Below are 12,690 nucleotides of genomic sequence, written 5' to 3'. Positions count from 1 at the left end.
GATCTCACCAAGAGGAAGTAGAGTTAGAATCCTCCCTCATACTCACTCTTCTATGCATGTAAGGAGGAGTGCCATATGCTCTTGCTCAGAAGCCTTCCTGTCTCAACATTTTTCATTGATCCATTTATTTAAACTTACGAGTAGATGAGATGCCAAATTCAGAATGCCCAAGTTATGAGATTTGAGAGTCAAATCCGTAAAGTTACTGACTTAAAAGATGAAACTCAAATACCATCCATGTTGTATATTTCAGTCAAAACCTAAAATAGTCCAAGACATGTCGATGATGATTGGAACTCATGCTGACTTTTTGCAAAAATGCAAAACGCGGCACACACGAGCAACCACAAGTACAGGAAGGACGCAAAAAGGCTCCTTGATGCAGCCAAAGAACTTCCGCAGAACAACGAGGCCTTAAAAGTTGAGTTGTACTCGGATTTTCCACCGCTGAGAAGTGCGCCTTGTGCTGGGGTTTGCACGCACTCACCAGTAGCAGGCGCTGCACTTGCATCCATGGGAACCATCCGGTCAATCTGAAATCAAGGTTTGAGTCCAGCGTGGTGGAGGTAGGGCCATTTCTCTTTTGTCCGATAACATTCTTCATGATTAAGAAATAAAAAAGATAAACAGGCCAACTTCTGGGGAAGATGGTAAAATAGGAGGATCCTAAGCTCACCTCATCCCATGGATACAGCCAGACAACAGCCACATCGGTGTAGAGGACCCAAACAAGGACCTGAAGACTGACAGAACAGGGTCACCACAGCTAAACGGAGAGAAGAGGGCCCACCGAAAAGACTAGGAAGTGTGCAAACACGGCTGGGAACCAAACTGACCCATGGGACTGTCTGTGGGAAGGAGGGTCACTGCAAGCATGGAGAAGAGCAGACCCCACACCAGACACCGGGAAAATAAATCCCCCTCACAGTTTGCTTTGAAAACCACAGAGGCTTAACGCCACCAGTCCTTAAAACCAGCGGCACATAACACCTAGAACCTTAAAAACCGGCAGGCTCAGCTCTGGGACAGCTGGAGCTTGATAGGAAATGGAGTCCTGGACCCTAAAGAGACAGCATGACAAACAGGCCTGCTGAGATACAGCACAGAAGCAGCAATTTGAAAAATACCTGGGGTATACTGTGGTATACAGGAAGGAGATTTACTAATCTCAGAGCGTGTGCTTGAGAGACAGGGATCTTTAGGAGTCTTCTCCAGACACAAAACAGCTGGTGGGCGCCATTTCTCTCCCCTACATCCCTGCCTAAATAGGACACCTGTGGGAACCGGCTCAAATACTCTCCAATTAGCTTGATAATACCGCACAACCCCCACTCTCCTGCCCCACCTAATCTGCCCTTGGCAGGAGTCCATCCAAAGCAGCACCACAAGCTGGCATTGTGCAAGCAACTGCCACAGGGGCCAGCGCCACTCTAAGTGACTCCTGCCTTGGGGAGGCAGGTAGAAGATAACCACACACACCAGTTAGACTCTGGCCCCAGCAGTGGGCTGGGGCAGACATCGGGTCTGACTGCAGACCCCACACGCCAACTAGAGCCTGTCAGGGGACAAAACAGGAAGAGCACCCTGCAGTTCAGTGTGACCACAGCTCTGAAAAATTCTTGGTCTGACCTGACTCAAGCCTGTGGTAGCCCAACTGGCCCATTAGACACATAGGGACCAAATCCTGCCCACAACGGGCAAAGAGAGCCATTGCAGACAACTGATCTGAAGGCAAATGCAGCTCAGTCACAACAATAGGGTGTGCTCAACACACAGAGGAAGCAAAACCATAAAGCACCAGGTTCTGGTGAACATGGGACATTGCACTGTAGGGCACTAAGGGACCCCTTCTTCATAATGCCACTGCTTCCAACAGCAGGAGACACTGCTGACTTCCCTAACACAGAGAAACAGACACAGAGAGTTAGACAAAATGAGACAGAGGACTATGTTCCAAATGAAAGAACAGGACAAAAATCACAGCAAGAGAGCCAAATGAAACAGAGGTAAGTGATATGCCTGAGAGAGAACTTAAAGTAATGTTCATAAAGATACTCATGGGACTGGAGAAAAGAGTGGAGGATCTCAGTGATATGTTCAACAAAGAGAAACCATAAAAATGAGCCAATCAGAGATAAAGAACTCAGTAACTAAAATTTACACAGGAAGGAATAAATAGTAGACTAGACTAGAGAAAGCAGAAGAATGGGTCAGTGAACTGGAGGACAGAGTAATGGAAGCAATCAAGCTGAACAGGAGAGAGAAAAAAGAATAATAAAAAATAAGAATAGACTAAGGGAACTCAGTGACACCATAAAACATAAAAACACTCACATTATAGGGGTCCTGGAAGGAGAAGAAAGATAAGAGGGGGAAGAAAATTTATGTCAAGAAATACTAGGTGAAAACTTTCCTAATCTGGGAAAGGAAACAGAACTCCAAATCCAGGAGGCCAGAGAGCACCACCCAAAAATCAACCCAAGGAGGTCCACACCAAGACATTAAAAATTAAAATGGCAAAACATAGTGGTAAAGAGAAACATTTTACAACAGCAAAAGAAAATTATTACATACACAGAAACCCCACAAGGCTATCAACAGATTTTTCAGCAGAAACTTTGCAGGCCAGAAGGGAGTAGTACAATATATTCAAATGCTGCAAGGAAAAAATCTGCGGTTAAAAATACTCCATCCAGCAAGGTTATCATTCATAATAGAAGGAGAGATAAATAATTCCACAGATAACATCAATAAAATTGATAAACCATTAGCCAGACTCATCAAAAAAGAAAGAGAATTCAAATAAACAAAATCAGAATTGAAAGAGAAGAAATAACAACCAACACCACAGAAATACAAAGGACTATAAGAGATTATTATGAAAAATCATATGTCAACAAAATGGACAACTTAGAAGAAATGGATAAATTACTAGAAACATATAACCTCCCAAAAATGAATCAGGAAGAAATAGGAATTTTGAACAGACCAATTACCAACAATAAAATTGAATCTCAAGTCCAGGACCAGACACCTTCATAGGTTAATTCCACCAAAGATTTAAAGAAGAGTTAATACCTATTATCCTCAAATAATCCAAAAAAATACAAGAGGAAAGAAAACTTCCAAATTTCTTCTAGGAGGCCTGCACTACCTTGATAGCAAAATCAGATAAAGTCACTACAAACAAAGAAAAAAAAAAAAGACACTACAAAAAAAAAAGAGAACTACAGGCCAATACCTCTGATAAACATAGATGCAAAAAGCCTCAACAAAATATTAGCAAACTACATCCAACAACATGTTAAAAAAATCATTTACCACAATCAAGTGACATTTATTCCCAGAATGCAAGGGTAGTTCAATACTCACAAATCCATCAGATCAATAAGAGGATAAAAATCATGTGATCATTTCAAGATGCAGAAAAAACATTTCACAAAGTACTATATCCATTCATGATAAAAACTCTTAAACAAAGTAGGCTAGGAGGGAACGTACCTCAACATAATAAAGGCCATATATAAAAAACCCATAACTAACATCAAGTTTTCCCCCTAAGATCAGGAACAAGACATGGATGTCCACAAAAGTGTCCTACCACTTTTATTCAACATAATACAGAAGGTCCCAGCCACAGCAATCAGACCAAAAAAAAAAAAAAGGAATAAAAGGCATATAAACCGGTAATGAAGATGTAAAACTTCCACTATTTGCATATGACATGATACCATATATAGAAAACTTGAAAGAGTCTACCAAAAAACTATTTGAACTGATAAGGAAATTCAGGAAGATCGCAGGATCCAAAATCAATGTACAGAAATCCGTTGCATTTCTATACACTAATAATGAAGCAGCAGAAAGAAAATTTAAAAATACAATCCCATTTACAACTGCACCAAAAATAACAGAATACCTAGGAAGAAATTAACCAAGGAGGTGAAAGACCTGTACTTTGTAAACTATAAAATATGAATGAAAGAAATTGAAGACAACAGAAACACATGGAAAAATATTCCATGCTCACAGACTGGAAGAACAAATATTGGTAAAATGTCTATACTATCCAAAGCAATCCAGAGATTTACTGTACTCCCTATCAAAATACCAACATTTTTCACAAAACTAGAATAAAGAATCCTAAAATTTGTATGGAACCACAAAGGACCTAAATTTCAAAAAGAAATCTTGAAAAAAGAAAAAGCTGGAGGTATCACTATTCTAGACTTCAAGTTATATTACTAAGCTGTAATAATCAAAATAGTATGGTACTGCCACAAAAATAGACACATATTTCAATAGAACACAAAGGAGCTCAGAAGAAACCCGCAACTTTATGTTCAATTAATCTTTGACAAAAGAAGAAAGAATATGCAATGGGAAAAAGTCTCTTCAGCAAGTGGTGTTGGGAAAACTGGAAAGCTACATCCAAAAGAATGACACTGGACCATTTTCTCACATCATACACAAAAATAAACTCAAAATGGATTAAAGACCTAAATATGAGACACAAAACCATCAAAATCCTAGAAGAGAGTACAGGCAGTAATTTCTCTGACATTGGCTGTAACATTTTTCTAGACAGGTCTCCTGAGGCAAGGGAAACAAAAGCAAAAATAAACTAGTAGGACTATATCAAAATGAAAAGCTTCTTCACAGCGAAGGAAACAATCACCAAAACTAAAAGACAACCTACAGAATGGCAGAGAATATTTTCAAATGACATATCCAATAAAGGGTTAATATCCAAAACGTATAAAGAACGGATACAACGCCACACCCAAAAAACAAATAACCCAATTAAAAATGGGCAAAAGACACGAACAGACATTTCTCCACAGAAGACGTGCAGATGGCCAACAGACACATAAAACGATGCTCAAAATCACTCATCATCAGGGAAATGCAAATCAAAACCACAATGAAATATCACTTCACACTTATGAACATGGCTAAAATCCAAAACACAAGAAATAACAAGTGCTCCCGAGGATGTGAAAAAAAAAGGAACCCTAGTGCACTATCGGTGGGAATGCAAACTGGTGCAGCCACTGTGGAAAATCCTATGGAGGTTCCTCAAAAAGTTAAAAGTAAAATTACCATATGATCCAGGAATTCAACTACTAGGTATTTAACCAAGGAATATAAAAACACTAATTCAAAACAATATATGCACCCCTATTTATTTCAGAATTATTTACGATGGCCAAAATATTAAAGCAGCCCAGCGTCCATCAATAGATGAATGAATAAAGAAGATGTAGTATGTACATATACATGCAATGGAATATTGCTCAGCTAGAAGAACGAATGAAATCTTGCCATTTGCAACAACATGGACGGATCTAGGGAGTATAATGCTAAGTGAAATAAGTCAGTCAGAAAAAGACAAATACCGTATGACCTCACTCCTATTTGGACTTTAAGAAAGAAAACAAATGAACAAAAACGTAAAAAGAGACAAACAAAAAACAGACTCTTTAGTACAAAGAACAAACTGATGGTTATCAGAAGGAGGTGGGTGTGGGGACGGGTAAAATAGGTGAAGGAAATTAAGACTATACTAATCATGATGAGCCCAGAGTAATGTATAAAATTATTGATTCAGTATACTGTACACCTGAAACTAATATGACACTCTATGTTAATTATACTGAAATTTTAAAAGTCAACAGAAGGAAAAATTTATACATATATAAGGAAAGAAAATCACTTTTTTTTTCTGAACCTAAGATTATGCTTCCAATTTGGATAAAGACATATAGGGAAAAATGAATAAGGGAAAACAGGCAGATGGAGATGTGATTAGGGTAGAAAGAACAATGCCACTCCCTCCAACACACACACACACACACACACACACAGAAAATCAGTGCCTTCCTACAAACTCCGGGCAATTTACCAGAAGTGGTACCCATTCGTCCATGTCTATTTTCCGTATCAACTCCCACCAAAAAATAACCTGTCTTTTAAAACATTAAACAGAAACTCAATTTTGAACAACATTCCAATAAAACCTACCTAGTTTACCTTACTCTTTGGAGCTAGCGTGGTTAAGTTCTCTGTCCTGGTAAAACTGAGATGGGGCAATGATATAAAGTTGGCTGGCCAGCATCACGCCAGATCTGACATTCAAGATCCAAAAGAGTATATTTTGCATTTTCATTACTCTTTTCTTTATAATAAAAGTCCTCTTGTAATACTAATATATTAGGAAAGCAAAGAGTCAGGCAAGCCTAAGTTAGACAGGGTGGGAGAATAGGAATATGACAAACTTTCAATCAACGGCAACCTAGGCTGGGACTGCCATCTTGCACAACCAGGGGCTCCAAATGCAATGTGAACTATGCAACTAGTAGCCTTAACTCAGCAGCTGAGGAGCACAGGAGGCTCGGACAGTACTCCCTCATCTCTGTTGCTTCTGCCCCACTGGTAACCCCCACTCCCTGGATTACCAAAGAAGGAGGTGATGGTATGACAACTTCAGTAGAATGTTACCAAACTCCTATCAACTCTTCCAGCATCAGGAAGAATATGGAGGGCTCCAGAAGTCACAGCAAACAAAACAGATGGTTCCATGAGCTCCCCAGGACTACACCTAAGGGTAGCGGGAACTCTTCTCCACTTAGTTCAAAGTTCACTGAGTATCTGTTGGGAACCATCCAGTGGTCAATCAGAGTAGAATAGGCTTACCCTTCGCATTAATCTTTCCAAAGTTGTAATCTCCACACTCTCGCACTCAACAATAACAGAATCATCCATTCTCCATTCTAATAGGCACCCACCAAATATACTTACTTGGTAGAACTTATACTCATGTCTGGGAATTAAATTCCAAGTGACTATACTAGTTATCAAAGAGCTGACAGAAGCCTGAAGAAGCACGAAATAAGCAAATCTCCCTGCAGACATCACTTCTTTGCCCATATTATAAAACCCAATTATTTGCACATACTGAGTTGGTCAGGTGGAGGGGCCAGGATGTCATAAATCAAGAGAAGAAAACATTTCCCAGACAAATGATCATCTCTAGCAGCAAGGGGTGCAGACAAGTGATATTTCTATTATGCCCTAGTAAGGTAAAAGGGAACACAAAGGCTATTGTTCTACTCCTCTAGACCATTTCACCATAATATACATGCATATGCATTCATAATATGCATACTTGCAAATATATTTAAGTATTATTTATGATTTCTCATTATAATCATATAAAAGAATAAAACAATTATTAAAATCACCAATAAAGACCTCCCAACAGAACTACTGTCTCAGCATTTTGATTATTTCCTTCCAGGGCTTACTACGCATGTCCACGTTCATAAAAATGGGAATCTTTTTTTTTCTTTTATTTTTGAATGTTTATTTTTATTTTGAGAAAGAGCACCAGCAGGGGAGGGGCAGAGAGGGGGAGACAGAATCCCAAGCAGGCTCCATGCTGTTAGCACAGAACCCGAGGTGGGGCTTGATCCCATGAACTGTGAGACCATGACCTGAGCCAAAACCAAGAGTCAGATGCTTAACTGACTGAGCCACCCAGTCAGGGACTGAGCGCCCCTAAAAGTGGGAGTCTTAAGTCATGTATTAGTTTTGTGGATTTGATTTTCCATTGTATTGTAAGCATTTTCCAGTGTCCTTAAACATTCTTTGAAGACAACATTTTCAGTGGACATATATTAGTACCATGATTTAATCATTCACCTCTTTTGGACCATTGAGGATGCTAACAGCTTTTCACTATTGACAACAGCTGAACACCCTTATGAATACATTTGATTTCCTTAAGGTAATTCAATTCCTAGGAATTTCTCCTATCATAGAATATGAGCTTAAAAAAAAAAAATTCCTGTTTGAAATTTTATGGCTAAGTTGCCTTCCAGAAGGGGACGGTACCAATTTGTACTCCCACTATCAGTGTGTAAGCGTTCTTGTTTCAGACTGTTCTCAAAAACACACGGGCAACTCAAATTGCCAACATGATGGGAGAGCAATTAGCTGCCTGAATCGGCCAAGCCTGCAAAGAGGAAATGAGGGTTCTTCTTTCTGCTTCCCTCAGAAATATCAATTGTACCCTTCTGGGAGCAAGAGAGAAGAATGAGCTCACTTCCACACACTTCAAAGGAATCAAGTACCCGCTTTATTACCAGCAACTGTTGAGCGTCCTGCAGGGGAACAGTAAATGTTCTGGTATTTTTAACAGCCCACATTCACAGAGAAAACACAAAGGATATTCGCCACTAATAAAAGTGTGTCGTCTGTGGTATCCTCGCCATTAACAACAGTCCAGCCCACAAAAACCTGATTACTTTCAGAAAGACAAATAAAATGCCAAGCCCCAGAATAATTTAAAGTATGAGTTTAGCCGTTACTCTCAAATTAAAAACATATATATGTTGTTTGGCACAAATGCTGATCTCCTCTAATCCCACTCAATTCCTGTCTGTGCTCTTATCCTAAAGACGTTTATAGGGGTGCCTGAGTGGCTCAGTTAAGGTGTCAGCTCAGGTCAGGATCTCACAGTCCCTGGGTTCAAGCCCCGGGTCGGGCTCTGACGGTGTGGAGCCTGTTTGGGATTCTCTGTCTCCCTCTCTCTCTGCCCCTCTCCTACTCATGGCCATGCACTTACACTCACTCTCTCTCTCTCCCAAAATTAAAAAAAAAAAAAATTTAAATAAACAAAGACGTAATAAAGTATGTTAAGCTCTTCAGTTTGGAAGCATGCTACAAAGGGAACAGCTATCTCGTTAGGCTGTTTTAAAACACCAGGTTCAACTTCAAGACAGAACTTTAGGAGCACCTGGGTGGCTCAGTCAGTTGAGCATCCGACTTCGGCTCAGGTCATGATCTCACGGTTCATGGGTTCGAGCCCCGCATCGGGCTCTGTGCTGACAGCTTGGAGCCTGGAGCCTGCTTCAGATTCTGTGTCTCCCTCTCTCTCTGCCCCTCCCCTGCTCATGCTCTGTCTCTCTCTCTCTGTCACAAATAAATTTAAAAAATTTTTAAAAACTCTACTTTATTCCTCCACAAAACAAAAATTTTAAGCTGAAACGAATGGAAGTGTCAGACAAAGTCCATTCTGAAGGGGAACTGGGGTTTTCTGCATGCTCATCATCAAAACAGACATCATTAAAGAATCTCTGTAACTGACAATCTGGGATTTAAAACCTCTTGTCAATTTCAGGTTGGTAGGTGCCTCTCTGTTTATCCAAGAAGGCAGATTTATGTGTCAGTGAGGCACAGTGCATTTCTGGTGGCAGGGAAAAAATAATGCTGCTTAATAATGTTCTATAATTTAATTTTTTTAATGTTTTATTTATTCTCTGACAGAGAGAGAGAGACAGAGACAGGGACAGAGGGAAAGCATGAGCAGGGGAGGGGCACAGAGAGGGAGACACAGAATCCGAAGCAGGTTCCAGGCTCTGAGTGGTCAGCACAGAGCCCGATGCGGGGCTCAAACCCACGAACTATGAGATCATGACCTGAGCCAAAGTCGGACGCTAAACCGACTGAGCCACCCAAGCGCCCCAATAATGTCCTATAATTTAAAAAAAGACATATGCTGAAGAACCGAATAGCACGGCCATCCAGCAGTTAGAGAAGGAAGTCTCACACAACTACAGGGAACAGACACATCTTCTCTGTATCCTTCCTCAATCCACAGTGTTCTTTATAGGTCAAACATTCTATGATCTAATGTGTAATCTAGTGTGTAATCTAGTGTGTAACTTCTTAATACAAGGAGATCTAAAAAATGCCCGAGGGGCCCCTGAGTGGCTCAGTCGATTAAGCACTGACAGCGCGAAACCTGCCTGGATTTTCTCTCCCCTTCTGTGTCTGCACACCCCCCCCCCCCATGTTCTCTCTCTAAATAAATAAATAAACATTTAAAAAAAAATTTCCAAGCACCAACATCACTTGAGGAAAGATGTCACGACCATGCTGCTGGAAGTCAAGCTGACAGTGACTGATTTCCATTGTCCCCTTCTGTCAAAGTCCCCGGTTTTACGGACAGAACCGACAAGGAAGGAGGTGTGACAAGAGTGGGGAGAAGTGGGGACGTTGCAGGTGTTCTCACCTGCATGATCGGGGGCGAGGGACAGCTGTTGGCCCATCAAAAGGCACACTATCACAGAACACCGTGTGCTGCTGTCTGAGAATGGCCGTAACCGAGTATCACAAATTAGGTGGCTTAAAACCAGAAACTAATTACACCTACAAAGACCCCATTTCCAAATAAGAATACATTCAGAGATTGAGGTTGGAGGAACATTAATCAACCCAGTACACGAGGATAAATATGCTCTCAAGAGAACTTCCCAAACCAACCTGAAGTCGGTAACCCTATGTACATGTCAGTCTTTGCTCACCCCTGTCTCCTGTAACCGGGCCTGGCATGTTCGGGGTTCTCAGCCAGTGCCTGCTGAGTGAGGAATGAATGAGCCTTCTGATTCAGCACCAAAGCCCTTCCTCGGAGTGGGGATCTGCGGAGTGATGGCATTGCTCTTCCATAAGCCCCATCTGCCACCTCCACAGTCATTCCTCTAACGGGGACTGAGGCAGTAGAAGCAAGTCAAGATGCCCAGCCTGCCGAGCGACCTGACAGCCGACTGCTGCAGGACTCCAGTCCTCCCCGTCCCCTTCCAAACTCCCTACCCTCTTCTCATTCAACAGCCATTACTTGTGGCATGATGAACTTGCCTTCGTCTCTTTCCAAAGGATCACGCTCTCCCCTTTCATGTCCATATACAATCAGTTTATATAGCAGTACAGGCAGGCCGGGGCGGCTCAGTCGGCTGAGCATCCGACTTCGGCTCAGGTCATGATCTCATCGTTCGTGAGTTCAGGCCCCGCATCGGGCTCTGTGCTGACAGCTCGGAGCCCGGAGCCTGCTTCGGCTTCTGTGTCTCCCTCTCTCTGCCCCTTCCCCGCTCATGTGCTCTCTCTCGATCTCTCCCTCTCTCTCAAAAATAAATAAACATTAAAATAAATTAAAAATTACATTTAATGCTGTAACTTCCTGGCTGTATTGTTATCTTTGTTGCTCCCATATTTTCCACATGTTGCTAACGTGTCATTAAAAAGTAAAAAGTTGTGAACTTGTTTCAGAAAAACTCAACAACAACCGTGCTCCACAACATACAGGGAGGGAAATGCAGAAAGGAGACGAGTCAGAGAGAAACGTAAAATCCCAGGAACCCAAGGATAAGAAGAACCAATGCATGAAAGACCAAACCACAGTCACAGAAACTTCAGGACATCAGTCTTTGTGGCCAAAACCAACACTTCTGGCTTCCCAAGCCTCTTCAAGGTGGGACAGTTAAGTCGCAAAATTTGCAAAGTTCGCAGAACTGAGCTGTGAGTTGCAACACCTTTATTTCACTACCTCCCCTCCAATAACTCATGAAAGGAAGTGCAATTCAACCGGAAGGGAGACCCCAGGCTCTGCCTGACCTCGCGCTGCTGCAGAGAACAGACCCAAATTCCCCAGGAAGGAACACGGTGAATATACAATGTGTTAGGAGGAATCACCCGGCTTCAGTGTCCATTCCTCAAGATTCATAAACAGCTGTTCCTAAACAAACAGCGACAGAGTATAGAATGTTCACTTATCTGCCCACAGTCATCACCAGGTGACCATCAGGAGAGGGGTGGCCCAGCAGGTTAGGGCCAAGAAAAAACTTTTGCAGCCCAGCATGGAGACCCTTGCTGTGCTGGGTATTACCTTCACGTCACTAGAAGCCTAGGGAATCTGGGGGAAGGGTCAGGACGGGAACCATTTATCAGCTGGGAGCGAAAAATTTCTGTATTATTAATTAGTAGGAGATAAACACCAGGTCCATGTTAAGAGCATTGTAACAGAGGACTGGAAACGTTTCCTTTAAAGAGGAAGACAGTAAATACTGTAGGCTTTGCAGGCGACATGGTTTTGTCATGACTATGCAACTCCACCGCTGTAGTGCAAGAGAGGCCAGAGACAACACGTAATGACCCAGTGCCCAGTTGTGTTCCATTGGAACTCTACAGAAACAAGCGGCAGGACAGACATGGCCCACGGGCCATCGGCTGCCACCCCAACCTTACAACACAGCAGGGCCAACAGTCCTGCAGGGCAATCAAACCTTCAGCCCCAACCTCATTAGCACAGTCTTACCAACCGATTGAACCAGCCACCAAGGAGTCTCCTGTGCAGCCTTGATCTTTACAGACCCCGAGAGACGGAGTGCAAGTCTGCAGTCGGGCCCTCCCCCCCAAATTAATACACTCACCCAGAAAAATCTGTAGTGAGAATTCCATAGTGGAAGATGTATATCCGGCTGATGTGGCATATTGTAAGGTATCCCATTGCTACAAAGAAGGAGTATCTGAAAGCAGAAGAGAGAAGATCGGATGATTATGCGTGGCAGTAACACGATCGACTTTCTCCTCTTCCTCTCCCTCCCTCCCCACATATAGTCAGTCACAAAGTCCTCTCTGCTTGGTCTGTAAGCCAGCTGATCCCCTCCGCTCACTTTTGCATTCACTGCCTGGGACCCTTCATCTTTTCTCATCTGCACACAGCACGATGGAGTCACCCCGGTGCCGATGCCTGGGCCTCACCCCTGCTGTTCTGGCTTAACTGGCACAGGATACGCCCAGCAGGTGTAATTTCATCGTGCAGCCAGAGCTGCGAAGCAAGAACCTGCAAGA

At 42.3% G+C, this 12,690-nt stretch overlaps 1 protein-coding gene across 4 annotated transcripts in view; it reads right to left on the bottom strand.

Moving 5' to 3' along the window:
• MBOAT1 (membrane bound glycerophospholipid O-acyltransferase 1) overlaps positions 1-12,690 on the bottom strand; it is a 107,036-nt gene that overhangs the window by 28,168 nt on the left and 66,178 nt on the right. For 3 of the 4 annotated variants that reach the window (XM_078446597.2, XM_060614694.3, XM_060614696.3), the window contains one exon: positions 12,270-12,365. The exons of the other annotated variant lie outside the window; for it this stretch is intronic. In XM_078446597.2, coding sequence (XP_078302723.2) covers positions 12,270-12,365 — 96 coding nt within the window. The remainder of the gene's footprint in view (positions 1-12,269; positions 12,366-12,690) is intronic. 4 annotated transcript variants of the gene reach the window in all.

The sequence above is a fragment of the Panthera onca genome, chromosome B2 (assembly GCF_046562875.1).
Source record: "Panthera onca isolate mPanOnc1 chromosome B2, mPanOnc1 haplotype 2, whole genome shotgun sequence".
NCBI classification, from domain to species: Eukaryota; Metazoa; Chordata; class Mammalia; order Carnivora; family Felidae; genus Panthera; species Panthera onca.
Note: the sequence above shows the minus strand (reverse complement) of the source record. Positions and strands in the feature narration are given on the sequence as shown.